The following is a 21968-nucleotide window of genomic DNA, read 5'->3' as shown; positions in this document are numbered from 1 at the left end:
ATATTTTGAGTGGTTTTCTTTTTCTTCCCTGTTGTTATGACACTGAACTTATTTAATATTTATTCTGATGATCTGAGATACTTACAAACAGAGCATGTGTCTGGAAGCACGTGCAGAGTGGCTGTTCAGGTCTTTATTTGGAGAACCAGAGCCTCAGATCTGGCTGTATGTGAGCTGTTTGGAGAGTAAGAAACACAAATATCTTCAGTGCACTGCATTTCTTGTTCTGAGCTTGAGTATGTTTTGATGTAGCACCTCAGTTATTTTATTTTTGCCCAAGGCATTCTAAGAAGATTTATAAAAAGTTGGAATTTTACCAGTTTCAATAAAGTATGATCAAGGTCAGGCTAAATTCTGCTTTTTGTTTTGTTTGATTTTTTAAAGACACTTCTAAGTTGTCCAGAGTGAGGAGAAGACAATAATATTCTGAAATCTGTGATTTGGTAAATAGGCCCCAAAATGCTTCTTCATTGTATAAATATTTAACCTTACTTGTGCTGATTTATATTTCAAAGGCTGTGCTTCCTGTTCTTTGAACTTTCAGGACCCCTACAAGTCTTTTGGTTTGCCGTCTATTGGGAGATTGTCTCAGTACGAAGAACCAATACGTCTACCTGGTGTAAGTCATTAAGCTGTAATACCAAGTGAGAGGTTAAAATCTTGATTTATGTCACACTTTTATGTTAAAGCTTGTCAACACCAAAGGGTGTAAATTGAATGACAAGTGAAATTCATGGGAAATCATAGTTTTTTGTTTTTAATATTTTGTACTTTATGACGTGCAGGAAAGTCAGAATTCACCTAATAGGGAAGTCTGGAGACAACTGGCTTCTAAATAAATGATAGTTCCCAATGTTCCCAGTTCTTCTGAAAATTGTAATGAAGAAGTTTGTGACATCCTAAGAATGGGGGGAGGCCTGGCATGCTGTGATTCATGGGGTCGCAAAGAGTCGGACACGACTGAGCGACTGAACTGAACTGAAGAATGGGGAATGACTTTCCTGTATTACAATTTAATCTTTTCAATAGATCTAATCCAGCTTCCCCTATATAGTCAGATGTCAAGAAATTCCAGCAGAAAATCAGCTTGTTAATTGAAATGGATTAAGGAAAACAAAATGTGCCTCATTCTATGATGTGTCAAGGACTTTAAGAAGTACATAGTATGTATACCACTTAAAAGTGATCAGTGTTCACTTTATTTATACTTCTGTATTTAAATCATTTTTCTTGCATAAAAAGAACAAGGATGTACCCTTTCTGTTAATCAAGGTAATAGTGAGTATATCTGTGACATTATGTTAGCTAGTGGCTGACAAGGCTGTACCATCTGTGAATATGATTATTCCGTTTGATTACTGGTAAGAAGATGGTGAAAGATTACAGGAAGAATTCTGAATTTGAAGATGTTATTGGATATATGATTTATTTCACGTTTTAAATTGTTTTTGCCCATGTGCTTTCTAAAGGGACTTGACCCTTTCCAGGCTTGGAGACTCCATGCTGTGTTCAAAGCCTGAAGGCAGAAAAAAAAATTGTAAAGATTTAACAGGCATTGTGTGACGTTAAATAGCAGATGAGAAAACAAGTATCATAGGGACGTATCTAAGCATTTTTTTAATCAAAAAGTATTAAATAAGAATTCATAATGATTACTCGAGTTGTTAGACGTTTTCACCATGTTGTAACAGCTAACAGGATGTCAAACATTTTGCCCTCGCAAGTTTTTGCAATTTGCAATTTTCAAACGTGAGACCTGTTGAAAGTACAAGTGATAATGGACAAACTCTACCCCCTACAGTCTTTGTCCCACCAAATCTTTCTTCAATTAATGCTGCAGCAGGAGTTTTATGTAATAACATTTGCAGTTGTGAGCCATCCATAGAAAGAAAAAACAATTAAAATGCCTTAAATGTTCTGCTTACTGCTGTTATTTGCTTGTGTGAATGTTGCATGTCAGCTAAATGGACCAAGGAATAGATAAAGTGACTGGGTGCGGGAGTGTGCACACTAGCTTTGTCTATCATTATTGCTGGGAGCAATCAACTTGATGTCAGCAGGACAGTAGATGCGTTGACAGCTGTAATTATGTATCTCCATGGTGATCACTTTTGGCCTGTCATGGAGGCCCACGAGTCCCCTCCCTTGGAAGCATTTAATCAGATTGGGCTGTCACTTGTCAGGTAGACATGGCGGGCTGGGAGTTGTGCTGAGGGGGAGAGGTGAATCGAGAATGAAGGGTGGGACTCGGCTGGCAGTTTCACAGGGTCCACCATGTGAAGAAAGATGTTTAAGTTATGCCCGAGGTTTCCGAACGAGGGTTTGAGACTCACACACAGGTGCTTGGGCGTTGGTGGTGATCGTGGGTTTTCTTCCTTGCTTCTTAAACCCCATCAGTTTTAACTCAGGAGATCCTTTGCAGCACTTACCTTTTTTCGTCACAAGAATACCTACTTCAGAGTTAACTTATGGGTTGTACTTTTCACATTCTGTAAGTCTCCTGTTTGTTTATGTGGCAAAGGTGAAGAGTTTCTTTGATCACTATATTTTGTAAATGTGTTATTTTCAGACTACAGTTTTGTTCTGCTCAGAAATTTGGTTTCAGTTCCACTTGACTCTGTTCCTAAAGCTTTTAGTGCAAAAGCTAAAATGTAGTTTTGGTAGAAACTTTGTTTAATGGAGACTTAATTTGAATTTTGATTCATTATTAGAACACTTTTTTAAAAAGCTAAGTATCACTTGGAAAAAGGCTGCATAGTCAGTAAATTATAAATCAGAGTTTTCATGTTTTGTTACGGTTTTAAATTGGAAATGCCGATTTGCTTTACAAAGATATTTGTTGATTTTATGTAATACATCTTTATTTTACCATATATATTTTTAAATGGAAATGATGTAACTTCTGTGATGATAATTTTAGTAAATAACAAAGACACAGTTGTATCTAAGAGCCCTAGGTAACTTAACTTTTAGGTTGGTGTTATTTGAGGTAACTAAAAATTTAAGTTATGAACTATAGGAGAATGTAATAAATGCTCTTTATTTTCTGTTATTTTACCAGTGGTTTGAACATCAAAGTTCCACACTAGTTTTGTAGCAGTTTATGTAGCAAATGGTAGCATATGTATAAAGTCATAAGTTTTAATACTTGTACCAGTCTCAATTTTAAACACAGCTTTAGCAAGCATGCTATGATTTTAAATAATGCATACTGGTAAAATCAGCTCCTTAACATTTTGCTACTAAAATTTAAAAAATGCAGGTTCTGAGATGTCTTTTCTATTATGTAACTTGATCCATGAGTTGTCGCTTTGGGGCCATTTAAATGTGGCCAGTAGGCAGATTATGATATTATTGCTTTTACAGCTGCCCTATTAATTCTTTCCTAGTTTTTATAAACACTGTGAATTTCATAGAGCTTCAACTTATGCCCTGAAGTGTGTTTTCAGAAAATAAGAAAGCCAAATATATGTTTTCAGTGTGCTAAATGACTTTCCTTTAGAATGAAGGTTTTTATATATAAATGTGAATGCGAATATAAATATCTATATTTTTGCGTGACACTTTTACAAGTATATATATAAAAGCACTCTGGGTACGTGTTAATGTTATCTTCCTAAACCTTACAAAGAAGATAACAGTAATATGATTTTTTTTTTTTTTAAGAGAATGAAACCATGGCTTATCTTTTGATGTCACCGTTTAATAAAGCCATCATCGAACTCTCATGTGGATATCCTAGACAAGAGGGTCTACATGTGGTCCCTTGATAATTGCCTAAATTAAAATATTAAAGGCCTAACAGCCGCTGTGTTGACCTTTTTCTGCCTTGCTGCAGACAGATGAGCGGCTGTTTATTAGTCAGGCTTCTTCCCACAGGTGAAGAGCTCCGTGAATTTGCTTGCCTCTTCTCTTCCCACCCCTTTACCATGTTGGGCATCAAAGTCCTGCTGTTCTAGCAGCTTCCATTAAATCCTTCTATCCTCAAGACCCCTAGGACATGCTTGACTGTCTCGACTGTTTTGATTAGCTTTTAAATACTTCAGATTCCAAAACTTCAGCACAATAATTTAATAAATATTTCATCCTCAGCAACTGCTCATTTGAAAGTTTTGCATGGCTAACCTTTGTGCCTCACTGCTGTTATCAAACAGGGAGATGAAAACAAGACTCAGCGATGTACTGACTAACTTGTTGGCTGGTTAACAGCAATCAGCTTCTTCAAAAGAATATTTTGAACTTGTGCTTTTTTTTCCCCCTCCCATGAAAATGGCAAAATCAGAACTCTAATTGGGGCTGTGTCCTTACAAAGCAAAGCCGTGAGAAAAGCTGTGTAAACATTAAATTCTCAGGGGACTGACAGTAACAGAAAAAAAAAGCATTTTACAGTTGAGAGGGTGAGGCAGAAAAGGAAAGTATTGCAGAGATAAAAGCCGCAGGACCAGCATTCCTATGGAGCTGATGAGCAGAGCTCCGCATCCTGATGCATGGCTTGGCTGGGGACCACACTGGAATGCCTGGAAGACTCATGCTCTGCTTCAGCTGGAAGACACCCTCAAATTGCTCCAAACACATCCCACTGTAGTGATGTAGAAAGCTTTTTTTTGCTCTTCCTTAGTTCCTTCCTTTAGTGGATTAACAAAAATATATACATTGAACTGTGTAATAACAGATAAAGATAATTTGATCTCTGTATATTTTTAGATTGTTTTTCTACTTCCTGGAAGCAGAAATATTATTTGAGATTAAAATTATCCATCTGCCTCATGGAAATTAAATTTGTTGTTAGAAAAATAGCTTCACACTGTGAACTCTCTTTTCTCTTCTTTTCTTTCTCCCAGGTCCGAGTTGACAGCGGCATTCAACCAGGAAGTGATATTAGCATTTATTATGATCCGATGATCTCGAAAGTTAGTTCGACTCTTAACGGTTCCTTTGTTTTTTTCTGAAATGACAGTGGACATATAATTAAAAAGTCTGGAACGGGGCCTTTACCTGAATCATGTGCCGTAATTAAACACATAGTTAGGGCCACTGATGGAAAAGTGAAAGCTGGGCAGCTTTTCTTTCTCTTAAGAGAAATTTCAGCATCATGTTAGTTGCCAGCACTCCCCGCTCCCCAGTCTAATCACACCGTCACCCCAAGCCCCACAAAAGCAAACTTCTCTAACCAGTGGCAGCAAGCTAGCTCAGTACAGAGAGAAGGAATTACGTTGTTTCTTGACCAGTCGTGAGCGTTGCCGAGATGAAAGTATGAATGATGGGGTGATATCAAGGAGTTGAGGTAATAGGCTGTGTTTGTTAAGAGGACTTTTCACCTTGTCGCTTTGGTTTTTATGAATCAGTAATTACTTATGTAGATTTAGCATAATTAAATTTTATGTAAGACTATGAGATATCTTTTTGAAATTTGACTTTCCAGAATAAATTAACCAGTCCACTTAAAATTTTAGATCTTTTAACATTTTTGAATCTTACAGAATGTAAAATTCTGACTCTAGTAGTTGAAACTGGATTTTATTTAGAATATTTTGGGTTTTTTTCCTCTAAAGTGATAGACCTGTGTTGAAACCCCTATTTCTTCTTTCTTTCTTTCTCTCTTTTTTTTTTTTTGACTTTGCTGCTCAGTTTGTGGGATCTTAGTTCTCCAACCAGGGACTGAACCCAAGCCCTTGCAGTGGACACACTGAGTTCCAACCACTGGGCTATGAGGGAATTCCCAACCCTATTTCTTAAGATGGTTTTTTTCCTTCCAAGTGTGCTTTTTCATGTAGTTGTAGTAAACGACTCATTTTTTCATTTTTCTTTTTTCACTTAAGTTTTACACTAATATTGTTAAAATAAACTTCAGGTGTTTTGTTAGAGAAACACTGTTTAATGTAAAAAATACATAAAAATATTATAGATACATGGTTTCATTTTTAGATAAATTACATTGCTGTTCAGAAAAATGACCTGAAAATTAATTTTCAACCTGGCTTGATATGGAAGAGCTAATTAAGTGTACCCAAAACTTGCAAACTACAGATTGTCTAATATAATAACCAGAAAATTATGAATAGTTAAGTTCCTATTGCCAATTTGTATAAGGTCTAGTGCACATAAACAGGCCCCAAATCATACAGAACAGTAATATTTTCTGTTTTTTCAAACACAGGTACCCTTTGCCTCTGTGGTCTATTATGCGTTAAATTAGATATTCAGGGTGTCAAACTTGAAGGGAGAGAAAAAACAAATCTTGCTTAATCCTCCTCTATTCCAGATATTTATATTCATCCCATCCTAAATGTTGACAATTTTGATAGCTTTCCTTTCAGATTTTTTTATGCTTGTTTTTGTTACATTTTGGTTTACCTCAAATAACTCTTTTCTGTGATAGGAGAAAAGTCTGAAATAGCTGGTTTCTGATATTTGATTAGTTGAAAAAAATTTTAATTGACATAGTTTGTACTAACAACCGAGTGAATGAAATTTCAAAATATATTCTGGAAATGTGTTATGAAATATTTTAACTTTTACTAGGATGAGATGTTTGACTTATGGATAGATTGATCTCTACCTGTCTATATAAACGTTTGTTTGTTTGCTTGCTTTTAGCTCATCACGTATGGTTCTGATAGAACAGAAGCACTAAAGAGAATGGAAGATGCCCTGGATAATTATGTTATTCGAGGTAAAAACAAACACTCGAGATTATGTTATTATACCTGCAGTCTCGTACTAGAAAACAGCACGAAGGTTTATTAAGTAGAGAATTCAACAGAACATTTGCTCACTGCGTGTTTAAGTAGAAATAAGAAAAGCTTGGATTAAGCTGACATACTAGTTAAGAATAGGCACTTCATTTTCTCCAGCAACCCTATACGTCTGTATCTGAAATGAAGTTATTTAGTTGACCTTATCCTGTATGGCCTCTCCTGGATGGACATTGAGTGCTCTTCATTCTGGAGTCTCTTATTGTCAAGTGCGCTTCAGCACTCACTTTTGTCTATTACTGTCTGTGTTTTTTTTGTATTGTTTTGAAATATGAAACTTAAAAACATATGGAGATCAAAACGTAGTGACCCATATTTGACTACTATAAGAGTAGAGGGAATAGCTCTTTGCTTCTCTGAATTAGAGCAAATTGTAAAATATTTTTTAGCAAATGCCATTCTCTCACCTCATGTACATATAGAATGTGTAACCAAGTGTGACCCTGCAAGCCTTCAGGGTGTGTGGTGATAATGGTATTAGGAGTAGCCGTTACATTTAAATAATTAAATTATACTTATTTCCCTTAAGGAGTAAATTACAGTATAAATTTTATTAGCAACTTTCATTAGTAATGAAAAGGATCGTTTTAGTTTAGCTTAACATAAATTATCATCAACTTCAGAATAATGGACTTGCATATCAAATTTAAAGTGTGAAATATGAGTTCACTTTGAATTATGAATAAATTGTGTGGGTCTAAGAACATCCTTCATCTTCTGTAGCATTCTGCTTCATCTTATCTAGCATTCTGCTATAGTAACACTGGTCTTCCCTAGTGGCTTAGTCAATAAAGAGTCTGCCTGCAATGCGGGAGACCCAGAGTCAATCCCTGGGTCGGGAAAATCCCCTGCAGAAGGAAATGGCAACCCACTCCAGTATTCTTACATGGAGAATTCCATGGACAGAGGGGCCTGGTGGGCTACTGTCCATGGGGCCACAAAGAGTCGGACATGACTGAGTGTATTTCACAGCGACAAGAACATCCATGAGAAAGACTGGCTGTACAGTTTGGCTCTTTTCTGGTGATTCACTGTATATAGCAGTGAGGCTGGGAGGCTGAGTTTTGGATCCTGAAGCGGTAGAATGGTGATGGAGTATGACAGTGGTGGGGTACTCAGTCTCTCTCAAGCCCATGTGTAGCTTTCATACAATTTTGAAAAACCTCCATCAGAGTGGACACAGCCTGTTGGTCATAAGTCTTGACAAGTGACTGCAGCTTCTCGTGAATTAGAGAAAGTGCCCTGTTCTGTGGGTGTCTCCAGCCCTGAGACACGGAGCCCAGTGGAGCAGGTCAGACCCTTACTTTGCCTGTTGACCAGGTGCCTCTGTGCAGTGAGCAGTCTGGATGACTGTCCAGTAGCAGCCCAGGACAATGTAGTGACTCTGTTTTTAAACATCTGCTTTGCCCTGCTAAGTTTCGTCTGTTGGCAGATAAGTTGTGCAGCCGTCACTCACGCTCATGTTTTCTCTTGTAGCTTTTCTCTTGTTATAGCAGGACTGTCTTCCCTCCCTTCCCTTTTACTGTCACCCTCTTTTCTTCCCGTTTGTTAGCTAGTGAGTGGCAGCGATGGTATCTAATCTCATGTAGTGGTGATTCACCTCCATCTGTAGAAGGAAAGCTCTCCAGTGAACCTCGAGGTGATTGTTAACAGTGCCATCAATATGCAGAGCTTCTAAGAATTTGAAAAATTCCCTTCACATTCTTTCTAGCTATTTCCCTAGATCCTTTTTAGCTCTAATGGTGTAGTGTCTGCTGTTTTTATAACTGCTGTGTTCTACCATAAGCAGCAGATGCATATTTTCTCTGTACATTGGTTAAGTCAGCCTTGAGAGGTCTGTTGTGCTTCAGAAATAATATTGCTGCAAAATTATTCTAGTGCATGTTTGAGACACACATCCAATTTGGGTGTGTGGATGTATTTGTTTGTGTTTAACTATACATAAGTAAGTGAAAGTCCCTCAGTCATGTCCAACTCTTTGCGACCCCATGGACTATACAGTCCATGGAATTTTCCAGGACAGAATACTGGAGTGGGTAGCCATTCCCTTCTCCACGGGATCTTGCCAACCCAGGGATCGAGCCCAGGTCTCCCACATTGCAGGCAGATTCTTTACCAGCTGAGCCACAAGGGAGGTGATACATAGACATAATCAAGGCACTTGGCAAGATTATTCCCCGAGGACTTTGAAGTATTTGTGTGAGTTTTCTATGTATTCCCCCTGACACCCGCATTCCTGTTCCATCATTGCATTTTTATTGTGGTTGTTAAATTATTATTGTTGTTTTAGTTGCTAAGTCATGAGACCCCATGGGGACTTTGAGACCCCATGGACTGTTGCCTGTCAGTCTCCTCTGTCCATGGGATTTCCCAAGCAAGAATACTGGAGTGGGTTGCCATTTCCTTCTCCAAGGGTTCTTCCTGACCCAGGGATTGAACCTGTATCTCCTGCATTGGCTGATGGATTCTTTAAGATAGTGGTTAATTTCAGTTCAGTTCAGTTCAGTCGCTGATGGGGTTGTATCTGACTCTTTGTGACCCCATGGACTGCACCACTCCAGGCCTCCCTGTCCATCACCAACTCCCGGAGTTTACCCAAACTCATGTCCGTCGAGTTGGTGATGCCATCCAACCATCTCATCCTCTGTCATCCCCCTTCTCCTCCTGCCCTCAATCTTTCCCAGCATCAGTCTTTTCCAGTGAGTTAGTCTTTTGCATCAGGTGGCCAAAGTATTGGAGTTTCAGCTTCAACATCAGTCCTTCCAGTGTACACCCAGGACTGATCTCCTTTAGGATGGACCGGTTGGGTCTCCTTGCAGTCCAAGGGACTCTCAAGAGTCTTCTCCAACACCACAGTTCAAAAGCATCAATTCTTTGGCGCTCAGCTTTCTTCACAGTCCAACTCTCACATCCATACATGACTACTGGAAAAACCATAGCCTTGACTAAACGGACGTTTGTTGGCAAAGTAATTTAGGTTTCATTATAATGAGCTTGAATGGTAAATTCATGAAGTCGAAATAGTCTGAGTAAGAATATTTTGTCATATCACATCTCTGTTGAACTTTGATACTGTAAAACAGTGGCATGGCACATGGGCAGTTTGTGAAAATATTTAGTATTGGTCGCATGTAAGTTTTTTTTCCCATTACGGCTGGCTTCTGAAAGGAATATTCGTTTATATTTACAGAATACATTTTCATGTTTAATTTTTCAATTAATTTATTTTTTGTCTGAGCTGAGTTTTCATTACTGTGTATGGGCTTTTTCTAGTAGCCAGTGAGCAGGGGCTACCCCAGTTGCGGCGCAGGGGCTTCCCATTTTGGTGGTTTTTCCTTGTTTCAGAGCACACACTCCAGACCATGTGGGCTTCAGTAGTTGTGGTGCACGGGCTTAGTTGCCCCATGGCATGTAGACTCTTTCCAGACCAGAGATTGAACCCCTGTCCACTGCATTGGCAGTCAGATTCTTGGCCACTGAACCACCAGGGAAGTCCTTCATGTTTTATTTTATTATTTTTTTTAATTGATATGTAGTTGATTTACAGTGTTGTGTTTATTTCTTCTGTATAGCAAAGTGGTTCAGTTATATACATACATATATACAAGTAAATAGATATTTCATATTCCTTTCTGTTATGGTTTGTCACAGTATACTGAATATAATTCCCTGTACTATGCATTGTTTTTTTTTTTCCAATTTTATTTATTTATTTTTTTCAAGTTGAACAGACTAAATTTCTTTAAACAAACTTACTTATACTCCAGAGTCCTTTAAAAACTTAATAGCATTTATACATTGAAGGTATTTGATTTTCTTGTAACTAGCACTTCAAATGCAACAAGCATTTGAAGCAACAAGCATTTGACCCAACAAGTAAAACTTTCTACAGTTCATAACTTTTATAAATAAAATAAATTAAATGTACAGTGAATAAGTTCTCTGAAATATTTCAATATTTCTGCAGGTTTAGTAACATCATAAAATACATTTCAACTAAAATTCACAAATCTAAAAACCCGTTAGGCATTTTTAGGCGTTTTAAGTTGGAAATGAAGACCAATGTTACATCGTAATATGCCAATTACAAATAGTACTTCAAATAGCAAATACTACAGTTTGTCCCAAACTTTAAAAACTATTCATGAACTCAACACTGAACTATTGATGGCTATGAGAATTGTTTCCTAGCCTTTTTGAAAATTTCAACCCATTTACGTTTAAGGTAATTATTGATAAGTACGATCCCTTAGCCATTTTCTTTATTGCTTTGGGTTCAAGTTTATACACTCTTTCTGTGTTTCCTGTCTATAGAAGATCCTTTAGCATTTGTTGGAGAGCTGGTTTGGTGATGCTGAATTCCCTCAGCTTTTGCTTGTCTGTAAAGCTTTTGATTTCTCCTTCATATTTGAATGAGATCCTTGCTGGGTATAGTAATCTGGGCTGTAGGGTATTATCTTTCATCACTTTAAGTATGTCTTGCCACTCCCTTCTGGCCTGAAGAGTTTCTGTTGAAAGATCAGCTGTTATCCTTATGGGAATCCCCTTGAGTGTTATTTGCTGCTTTTCCCTTGCTGCTTTTAATATTTGTTCTTTGTGTTTGATCTTTGTTAATTTGATTAATATGTGTCTTGGAGTATTTCGCCTTGGGTTTATCCTGTTGGGGACTCTCTGGGTTTCTTGGACTTGGGTGATTATTTCTTTCCCCATTTTAGGGAAGTTTTCAACTATTATCTCCTCAAGTATTCTCTCATGGTCTTTCTTTTTGCCTTCTTCTTCTGGGACTCCTATGATTCGAATGTTGGAGCGTTTAACATTGTCCCAGAGGTCTCTAATATTGTCCTCATTTCTTTTAATTCGTTTTTCTTTTTTCCTCTCTGTTTCATTTATTTCTACAATTCTATCTTCTAGTTCGCTTATCCTGTCTTCTGCCTCTGTTATTCTACTGTTTGTTCCCTCCAGAGTGTTTCTGATCTCATCTATTGCATTATTCATTGTATATTGACTCTTTTTTATTTCTTCTAAGTCCTTATTAAATCTTTCTTCCATCTTCTCAATCCTTTTCTCCAGGTTATTTATCTGTAACTCCATTTTGCTTTCAAGATTTTGAATCATTTTCACCATCAAAATTTGAAATTCTTTATCAGGTAAATTCCCTATATCTTCTTCTTTTGTTTGTGTTGGTGGGCAATTATCTTGTTCCTTTACTTGCTGGGTATTTCTCTGCCTCTTCATCTTGCTTATATTGCTTTGCTTGGGGTGGCCTTTCCCTCTTCTTGCAGTTTGTGGAGTTCTCTTTATTACGTAGTTTCTTCGCTGTGTGTGGGGTTGGACGGGTGACTTGTCCGGGTTCCCTGGTTAGGGAAGCATGTGTCGGTGTTCTGGTGGGTGGAGCTGGATTTCTTCTCTCTCCTTTAGAAGACAATGGGCTGCTTTTCTGGGAGCCTGATGTCCTCTGCCAGTATTCAGAAGTTGTTTTGTGGACTTTACTCCGCGTTCAAATGTTCTTTTGATGAATTTGTGGGGGAGAAAGTGGTCTTGCCATCTTATCCCTCCGCCATCTTGTTCCTTCCTCCCCAGAACACTGGATTCTTATATTCCACTTGGTCGTGGAGTATCTCTTCCCAGCTGCTCCAGCAAGGCGCAGCCGCTGTACCTTACCTTGGACGAGGGGTATCTCCTCAAGGCCGCGCCTCCTGCTTTGAATGTGGAGCAGCTCCTCTCGGCCCTCCGGTGCCCAAGCAGCCACCGCCTCCTGGATGTGGTACAGCTCCTCTCGGCCACCACCCTAACCCTGGGCGCGGGGTAGCTCATCTCAGCCACGATTCTGCACGTGGTTGGTTGCGCCGGAGCCGGGCATCTCCCGCGTCTGCGCCGCCGGAGCCGGGCGTCTCCCGCGTCTGCGCCGCTGGACCATGTTTTATTTTTAAATGAACATGTTTTCCACTAATTTGCTTCCTATACTTTATATGCAGGCATGCAAGTTACTATATTTTTAAACTAAGGGACTTAAATACAAAGTAGGCTTACTGCTATTCTCAGAAGTTTAAATGTACCACGTGTAAAGCAAAATATATTTTATTATGCAGATACATTTTCCCAGGCTTATTCTGAAATTTCTACCTTTGATTCACTGTGATAGAATAGAAAGAAAACAGACAGGCCTGGATTCATACTGTGTCCTTGATACCGTTTAGTAACTATGTGAGTTTTGTGTCTCTGAATCTCACGGTCCGCATTTAAGGAACGGGGTGTGAGTCTGCCTTATGAACTAGTGATAAGGACTCAGTGGTGATAGGTATGTAGATGATACTGGCACGGTGCTGGCTTGTGGAGTTCAGGAACTTTAGTCCCCATCTTCTTTTCTTCCTCTTCTCGTTACAATCGTAAAACCACAGGTTTCAAAGCTGTATGTTATCAGTCCCTATCAATCAGTTGGTGTTAGGTGAACTGTATTAAACCATTAGTAAGGCATACTGAAAGCCCATTTTAGGCCATTCCTAGTACTGTGTGCTGAGTCACATGCTTTTCTTGCACTGTGTTCTTCTTTTTCAGAGCATTTACCGTAACTGTAATTAAAGTATTGGTTCTGCAATTAATTGCTGTTGGATTTTCCCATAAGAGTATTAGGTACATGAGGGCACTGGTGGTGTTTTTATCTTGTTTATTTGTGTATTACTAGTGCTAAGCAGTTCCTGACACGTGTAGGTGATCAATAAATGTTTGTTTGCTGAGTGAAGGAATGCGAGGGAGAGATACTGTCTGTATTTCAGAGTCTCTACTGTACTTGATGGGAAATACATAAGATACGTGTGATGTAAATTCATAGGGGCCGAAACAGTGGGAAATTAGAGGAGAGGGTATCTGTCTTTTCACACCTCTCCCTTTTTGTCCTTTGAAAGTAATGTGAGTACTTTAGGACTCCTAGGGGCCTCTCTTGAGAATATTTTACTTGTGCTTCCTTAAAATGCCTCCTCAGAATAGCAACATTATAAAAAAGACTGGGAACTCACCATGTTGGAGAAGTAAAGGCTATGGGCAGACTCAGGCATGCATCCCTGAAGTGTGTAACTTGCTCTTGTCTTTTGGGAAAATAATCTAGCACTAGATGTTAAAAGTAGGTGCCATTTCATCTCACTGTTCCATTTGGGGGAATCTGCCCTGTAGTGTTAAAAGACTGAATTGTGAGATGCTGTTTAGAAGGACATTTACAGCAGCCTTGTTTGTAGAAGCCAGAATTCTGACCAGCCTAAGTATCTACTCAATGGACAAATCTTCACAATCAAATACTGTGCAATCGTGATAACTGTATGTATTACTAAAATAGAGAAGCAGTTTGGAGAGTAATGCATAGTGCAAACATTTAGTTAAAATCTTCCTGCCCTTCAGTTATGTTTGAACAAGCATAGAGAATAATTATACATCATATTGAAATATATATATATATAAAACTTCTTTTAGCTCTAAAGAGGGGTTTTCTTTTAATTTTAGGTATTGCCCCAGGTATTTAATTCTAGATAGTTTTCAAACCCAGAGGAAAGGGGACTGGACAGTACTTTGCACATTGGTGCGCTCTTCATCTGGATTAATTGTTAAGCCTTTGTGTGTTTGCTTTTTTCTTCATCTCTCCCTTTATTCCTTCTCCCTCCTCCTCCCCCTTGTCTCCTGTTTGTTTCCTGAACTATTTGACAGAAAGTTGCAGGCATCCTCACACATCACTCCTAAATACTTCAGAATGCACCTTAAGGGTAAGATTCAGTTCAGTTCAGTTCAGTCTCTCAGTTGTGTCCGACTCTTTGCAACCCCATTAATCACAGCACGCCAGGCCTCCCTGTCTATCACCAACTTCCGGAGTTCACTCAAACTCATGTTCATCGAGTCGGTGATGCCATCCAACCATCTCATTCTCTGTCGTCCCCTTCTCCTTCTGACCCCAATCCTTCCCAGCATCAGAGTCTTTTCCAGTGAGTCAGCTCATCGCATGAGGTGGCCAAAGTATTGGAGCTTCAGCTTTAGCATCAGGGTAAGATTATCTCATCAAAGAAAATTGACATCACTTCATAATATCTAATGTACTGTCCATATGGGAATTTCCCCAGTTGTTCTCCACATTTTGTTTTTTAACCTGTGTGTGTGTGTGTGTGTGTGTGTGTGTGTGTGTGTGTTTTAGCCCTAATACGGTCCATTCAAAGTTTTTTTGGTTATATCTCTATTTTCTCACCCTCTTTCTATGTCATAACATTAACTCCTCAGAAGAGCCAGGGCCAATTGGCATAGAACATCTCACATTCTAGATTGGAGGTTTCAGTACTGGCCCAGGAAACGTACTTGGGAAATAAGCTGGAAAGTTGGGGGTTACAGTTGGCCAGTGATGTCCATGTGTTTTGAATTGGTGACTTTGAAAGTGGCTCAGTTACTAAACATTAGGTGATTTCAGGGTGTGATTATGGGACTAGGTGGCTAAAGTGGGAGAACAGATTTATTTGAGAGGCGATGCTAAGAACTGAGCTGAGGTAATGTTGAATGGATCACCCGCATGGGTGGTACGACTTAGGATCAGAGGAAAGGTCAAGAGTTGGGTAATGTAAATTCTTTAGTGAATATTGCATTGTGCCAGGGATGCTGAGAGATGATAGATAATTGAGAAGCTTCTCTGACCAGATAAAATGAACTTCAAGGAAATGAAAGTTTCTCCGAGGATTAGAAGAGGTGATGTTTTGGAAGCAGCAGTGAGGGTGAAGTGAGATCCTTGAGGGCATTGAGGATTTCAGGTAATGCAAGGAAGTGAGTTGGAGAAGGAAATGGCAATCCACTCCCGTATTCTTGCCTGGAAAATTCTGTGGACAGAAGTGCCTGGCAGGCTACAGCCCATGGGGTCGTAGAGTTGGACACAACTAAGCAACTGGCCACTAAGGAGGTGAGTGGAATGTCCTGTGAAGGTGCTGGATCTGTGGTAAACCAACCAATCCCAGAACAGTGGTCTCACTGGGTGTGGACTAGCCTGGAAAAGAGGGAGTGGGTGTCTAGGGAGGGTGGGGTTGAGTCCTCTGAGGTTCCGAGGATGAGGGATGTGCAGAGAAGTTTGCCCTCCAGGTGGTAGATGCAGAGTTCCGAGAGTAACAGCAGAGGGGACTCGGGCTCGGAAAAGTGGTCTCGAATGCATTCTGAGGGTCTGTCTGATTACATTTTGATTCCACTCACTGTCCCCTGGCCCTGGAGTCCCCAGCCAGCACTTGGTGTCACGGACGGGTGCTCTCGCTTCCTGAGTGGGTTTTCCATAAGACCTGTTGACCGCACCAGTTGACTCTTCAGTGGGTTGGTGTACAAAGTGCAAAGCCAGCGATCACTCCCCTGCTTCTGTGTCTTCCTGTTGCCTCTCTGTGGGCTCCGCGGCCTCGTTTACGCCACTCTCTCTCAGGCCCCCTTTTCTCGTGCTTCACTGTTGTCTCCATTTCCTGGTTTGCACCGTCTTCTCCCCACCTGGTGGCCTTGCATAGTTAAGGCAGTCTAAGCAGTTGTAACAGAATCGAAAATACAGAGAAAGATACAGTTCAATTTCTCTCCCAGGTAACAGTCGAGAAGGGAGGTGTCAAGGGTCAGTAGGGTGACTCCAGGATGACAGCAGATGGTTCTCATTTTAGGGCCCAGAGCAGCTGCTTTTCATGCCCCTCATCCAGGCTCAGCAGGAAGATAGCAGGAGCAGGGGAGTTCACGCTCACTGATTTTCAGGGCCTAACCCAGAGAGTACCCTCTGTTTCTGCTCCTGTCCTACTGGGGGTGAGTCTAGGTGGTCATCCTAGGTGCCAGGAAGATGGGAGATGTAGTTGATAGCAAGGTGGCCATATCCTCAGCTAAAGCATAATGTTTCTCTTATTAAAGGAAGGAAGGGAAAATAGATATTGGCAGACAGCTAGAAGAAATAAGAATATATAAATGTATCGGCTCTGTTTTGAAAACACACACACACATGCAAGGCCAGGACTAGTAAGATGACATTTTTGTAGGAGGTGGCGGGACGGTCTGGTGGAAATGATTAGGGGACTGGATATAGTATTAGTACATGGGATGAAAGGAAAAGACTTCTTTGATTATACGTTTTTGTATAATTCTGACCTGTAGATCCATCTTAATATTTAAAAGTGAATACATAAAATCATTAACGTTCTGGGGGAAAAACTCAAAGTGAAATCCAAGCAAACAGATGGACAGGACTGTATGAATAATACAATCATGCTGAAGGAGAGGGGGCAGGGAAAGCGAATCTAAATAACTTTTAATAGTATTTTTACTGGATACCCTCAAGGTAGAGATAAAATATGTCTAAACAAACACTAGGCTCTAGTTAGTAGGTTTATTTTTCTTAGTTCGTGGGTTAGCAGCTCTGAAACCAGTTGATGTATATTCTGGGATTGAGGAAATAAATATATGTATTGTGGATAAGAAGAGCCAAGTTTCTCATTGTCAGAGAAAGGAGTTACAGATGTGGGAATGGAAAAGCATGGAATGAACCCTGCAGTGCTGAGTTGGAAGTTCAGTGTGACTTCATAGTTTTTAAGATAGATTGAAAAATAAATACATGTTACTACATTTGTAATTGTGTGTGTGTGTTCATAGTTTTTAAGATAGATTGAAAAATAAATACATGTTACTACATTTGTAATTGTGTGTGTGTGTGTGTGTGTACATACATATGTATACTCTCTAGCTCAGGATTTCTCAACTTTAGCGTCACTGATGTCTGGGGTAGACACATATTTGTTGTGGAGCAGGGCTGTCCTGTCTGCATTGTAGGATGTTTATCAACATCCTTGGCCTCTCCCCACTAAATTTCAGTACCACCTCCTCAGTTGTGACCATCATGGACTTCCAGACATTGCCATGTGTCCCCTGAGGGGAAATCTTGCTCAATGATTGAGAACTCCTGTCCTGCTGAGAGGTCAAAAGCACTGACAACCCATAGCAAGCACACCAAGCTCCCAGATCTTGTTCTGTGAAGACCGTCCTCCCATAAACGGAACCTGCACTCCTTAAAAAACGGCTGCTTTCAGAAAGAGTAGAAGATGAGCCGGAGAGCTCTTATATAAGAACGTAATCAAGTGGCTCAAGAAATGAGGATATGCAAAAAAAAAAAAAAGACCCAGGAACAGCTTTCAGGGGCTTCTGCTGGCAATTCTGGGAAAACCTCAGCAACAAAATGAATGATGCTGGGAGTAGATTAGAATCCATGAAATGAAGAGTCCATGAGTTTATACCAATACAAATATGAGGGTGGGCCTCACAGCTCTTCCTTACGGTAGATTTTTAACTAATAAGTGTAGAAAAATCAGTACTCGGCAAACACCAGATTGTTTGGATGAATCATCAGTGATGTTAAGATTAGTGGATGAAAATATGATGAGAGACAGGTATTTGCTTAATGTATAATGTCTTTTCAGATGATAACTAATTAATTAAAATGGGGAAAATAGTACCTTTAAAATGGATAAACCTTGAAACTTGGCCAAATGGTTAAAATTAATATCACTGGTAATGGAACACATCAGCAGCCTGTGCCTCTTGGTTTGATGCACTGGAAAGTCCACATTCTTTCTTGCTGTTCTGGCCAGAAATGTGAACCGTGAATATAATCATGAGGAAACGTCGGGCAAACCAAACTGAAAGAAAGTGCACAATGTAAACGGCTTGTACTCTCCCGAAGTGTCAAGGTCAAGAGACACAAAAACGGATCAGCTCATCTACATCAAAGGAAACTACGGACACATGACAATTAAATGCAGCATGTGATCCTGGATTAGCTCCTGAACCAGAAAAAAAGTTTTCCTTTTGTACAAAAGGTCATAAATAGGACAGCTGGTGGAATTTGAATCAAGTCTGTAGATGAAATGATGATACTGTTGTCAGTGTTAAGTTTTAGATTTGGTCGTTGTACTGTGATGACAGAAGAGACTCGGCTTGGTTTTAGGAGATGTGCCCTGAGATATTTAGAGGTATTTACCTGCAGCTTAGCCTCAAATGTTTAAGAGAAAAAATACTGTGTGTGTATACATAAAGAGAGAAACAATGAATGACAAAACAAATAAAGGTGGTCAGATGTTAGCATTGGAGAATCTGGGTAAAGGATGTATATGCTCTTTGTACCATTTTTGTGAATTTTCTGTAATTCTGAAAATATTCCAAAATGAAAGATTAAAAAAATAAGGGGCGCATACGCTGCTCTCCTCCAAAGCTTACCTTTAAGGAATAAAAATGGAGACACATTTGCGATACGTACTATATATCATTCATCTGACTAATTCTAAAGGATTGAGGGCTTAGAAAATTGTTTTATGAAGAACAGTAGGTAGTTTGCTGTTTGATAACTATTTAGTTATTCAGATAATTTGTTTTTTTTCCCCTGGAAGCCGATTGTGAGCTTTCGTTAAGATAAAGCTTCTTTAGAACAAAGATGTAATTTGGTTAAAGTTAATTTCTGAGCCCCCATGAAATAAGCAATGGCTTTTGGCCTCTGTTTGATCCTGGCAGTGTGTGCAGCTCATGTCTGGCCCGTGTTTTGGAAGCAGCAGGTAGTCAGGAGAAGGCTGCTCCTGGGGGTCCTCTCTTCTGTGGCCTGGTCATGATTTCCCATACAGATGGGACCCTGTGAACTTTGGCAGAGGTCATCCTCAATTCCCAGTCCACATCTCACAGTCATAAGTTTTATGAGTATGTGATTAATATCGTTAAAGTTATAAGACTAAGCCTGAGGGCACCTCAGCTATCCGCTTATTGTTTGAACAGGACCAGCTTATATAATGGCATTGTTTTAACTGGAACATGGAAAGTAAACTAAGTTCAAAATGGTGACTTTCAAATATGTAGGGTATCCTTTAGCGGTTGAGTGCTTTTTACCCTTTATCTGGTCTTTTGAGCTTTTAGATTTAATTGTTTATTAGTCCCTTAATTGACTTTAGAATTAATTAATATAGAGTAGTTAGTTTTTGGAGCAATCAGTTGTGGGATCTGGATTTTGGTTGTCTGCCATTAACCCTTGTCTTGCCTTGGTCCTTAGGAAAGGATAATAGATAATTAATTACTAGTAATATGTAATATTACATAGTAATGTGTGATATTTTATTCAGAGAACATTAAAGGGAAAGTGCTCTTGGGTATTAATTTTATCCCTAAAACACTGTTAGCAGGGTAAAGGCTATGTTTTCATGCTCTATTTACTAATGAAGTAGAAAAAATTTTGAAAGTCCATGCTTCATTTGTGTGGTTGAGCGGCTCTATTCTTTGATGTCCAAAACATAAATTAATATTTGCTGATGTTTCCTTTGAGTTACATTTAAAAAAATCACCTCTTTTTCAACTTTGGGATTGAAGTACATCATTTATCCTGTAAAACTGCATGCATTTTAAATTTGGAGGTGTCATGGTCTTGAATTGATCACTGGCATCAGTAAATCATCTTACTTTTGTTCAGATTATCATTAATTGTTTCTGAAAGTTGTATTTTACTGAAGACAGAGCCCAGTGCCAACAATTCTGGCCTTGGCCTCACAGAGGGCAAGAAAATTTATACTAGCATGAGACTGTCACAGAAAAGCCAGTAAAGCTTAAATACAGAATATGGTGCATATAAAGTAGACAGTATTATTTTTATTTAACTGGAGGAAGAAAGGACAAAATTGCTGAGAGACTGCCTTTCTAAGTTACTTACTATTTACATAAAATAGCTTATAAATCAAAACATTCTGAATTGTTCAAGTGTTTATGTGCCTGTGCTAAGTTGCTTCAGTCGTATTGGACTCTGCGACCCCAAGGACTGTAGCTTGCCAGGCTCCTCTGTCCATGAGATTCTTGTTCAGGCAAGAATACTGGAGTGCGTTGCCATTTCCTTCTTCAGGGGATCTTTCCAGGGCTCGATCCCACGTCTTGCATCTCCTGCACTGGCAGATGGGTTCTTTACCACTAGCGCCACCTGAGAAGCCCACTGTATATATAAGAACACTGTATTTTAGAAATGAAGTTACGACTGCACCTTGATCTTCTCACATTCGTCCTTTCCAGTCAGTCCCTCCTTTAGGATCTTGGTTTTTCCAAAACTTGCTGGACTGGTCTTGCCTGTCTGTGCTTCAGTTTCTCTTCTGGATTCCTTCATGTGAATGTCCACCTCCACGATCTCTGTATTCTGATGTATGTGCATTCTAATCTGCCTGCCAGTCTGAATTCTAACGATTTGGACATTATCTGTTTCACAGGCGTCTCTCATTTAACTTGCAAAATATGCATCCATTTTTTCCCTCTCAACCTATTCCTTTCCTGTAAGTGTTATTGTCTGTGATGTTGCAGAGTCATAAGTTCGGGTGTTGGTGCTTGATTCACGTTCCCCATCCTTGCATCCCCTAAATCACCAAGCCCCATCTGCCTCCCAGACATCTCTCAAGCGTGGCTGAGCGAGTTCCTCTGTCTCCTGTCTCATCTACTCCCTAACCGTGGGCTGAGGCCTTACAGTTCTCCAGCACGTCTCCTGCAGTTGTCAGCTTGCTGTTTCCCATCTTCACTCTTGAACCTCCCCAGTCCCTCCTGTAGCAGCACCAGGGTGATTCCCGGAATGCGCAAACCTAGTCCTGTCTGCCCTGTTTCAGCCATCTGGTTGCTCTCAAGGTAGAGTGGAGTCTTTGCTAGGCGGTCAGACCCTGAATGCTCCTGTCTGACTTCTCCGGTGCGCCCGTCCTCTTTGCTGATACCCTTTGGCCTTGGTGTCCTCTTTTTGGGTTTCCCAGATGGCGCTAGTGGTAAAGAACCAACCCGCCAGTGCAGGAGATGTAAAAGACACGGGTTCTGTCCCTGAGTCAGGAAGATCCCCTGGAGGAGGGCATGGCAGCCCACTCCAGTATTCTTGCCTGCAGAATCCCATGGACAGAGGAGCCTGGCGGGCTGCAGAACATAGGATTGCACAGAGTCATCCTTCTTTTAGTCCTCTTCATGAAATGAAGAAATGCCTGGTGGTATTTACTTTCTACCAAAATGAAAATTCTTCAATACTCTCAAGTTCCTCTCTAATATTACCCATTTTTGTGTCCTTCTGCGTCTTTTTCTATTTTCTTTCCCAGCCAGGTCTCTTTCCTCTTCCTAGGACACTGCATCTGTCATTTCCTGTGCATATAAATCTCGCTGGCAAGTCGTAACTCTTTTCTTCTTCCAGAGTGATTTAGTTTTGTCTGTTTGTAA

General features: G+C 39.8%; 1 protein-coding gene across 1 annotated transcript in view; it reads left to right on the top strand.

The window, feature by feature from the left end:
* Positions 1-21968, top strand: part of PCCA (propionyl-CoA carboxylase subunit alpha) — a 377769-nt gene that overhangs the window by 181604 nt on the left and 174197 nt on the right. Inside the window, exons 14-16 of the mRNA XM_055426614.1 lie at positions 545-619; positions 4842-4910; positions 6598-6673. Coding sequence (XP_055282589.1) covers positions 545-619; positions 4842-4910; positions 6598-6673 — 220 coding nt within the window. The remainder of the gene's footprint in view (positions 1-544; positions 620-4841; positions 4911-6597; positions 6674-21968) is intronic.

This window comes from Moschus berezovskii, chromosome 13 (genome assembly GCF_049115385.1).
Source record: "Moschus berezovskii isolate FMDL1 chromosome 13, NW_MosBer_1.0, whole genome shotgun sequence".
Taxonomy (NCBI): domain Eukaryota; kingdom Metazoa; phylum Chordata; class Mammalia; order Artiodactyla; family Moschidae; genus Moschus; species Moschus berezovskii.
Note: the sequence above shows the minus strand (reverse complement) of the source record. Positions and strands in the feature narration are given on the sequence as shown.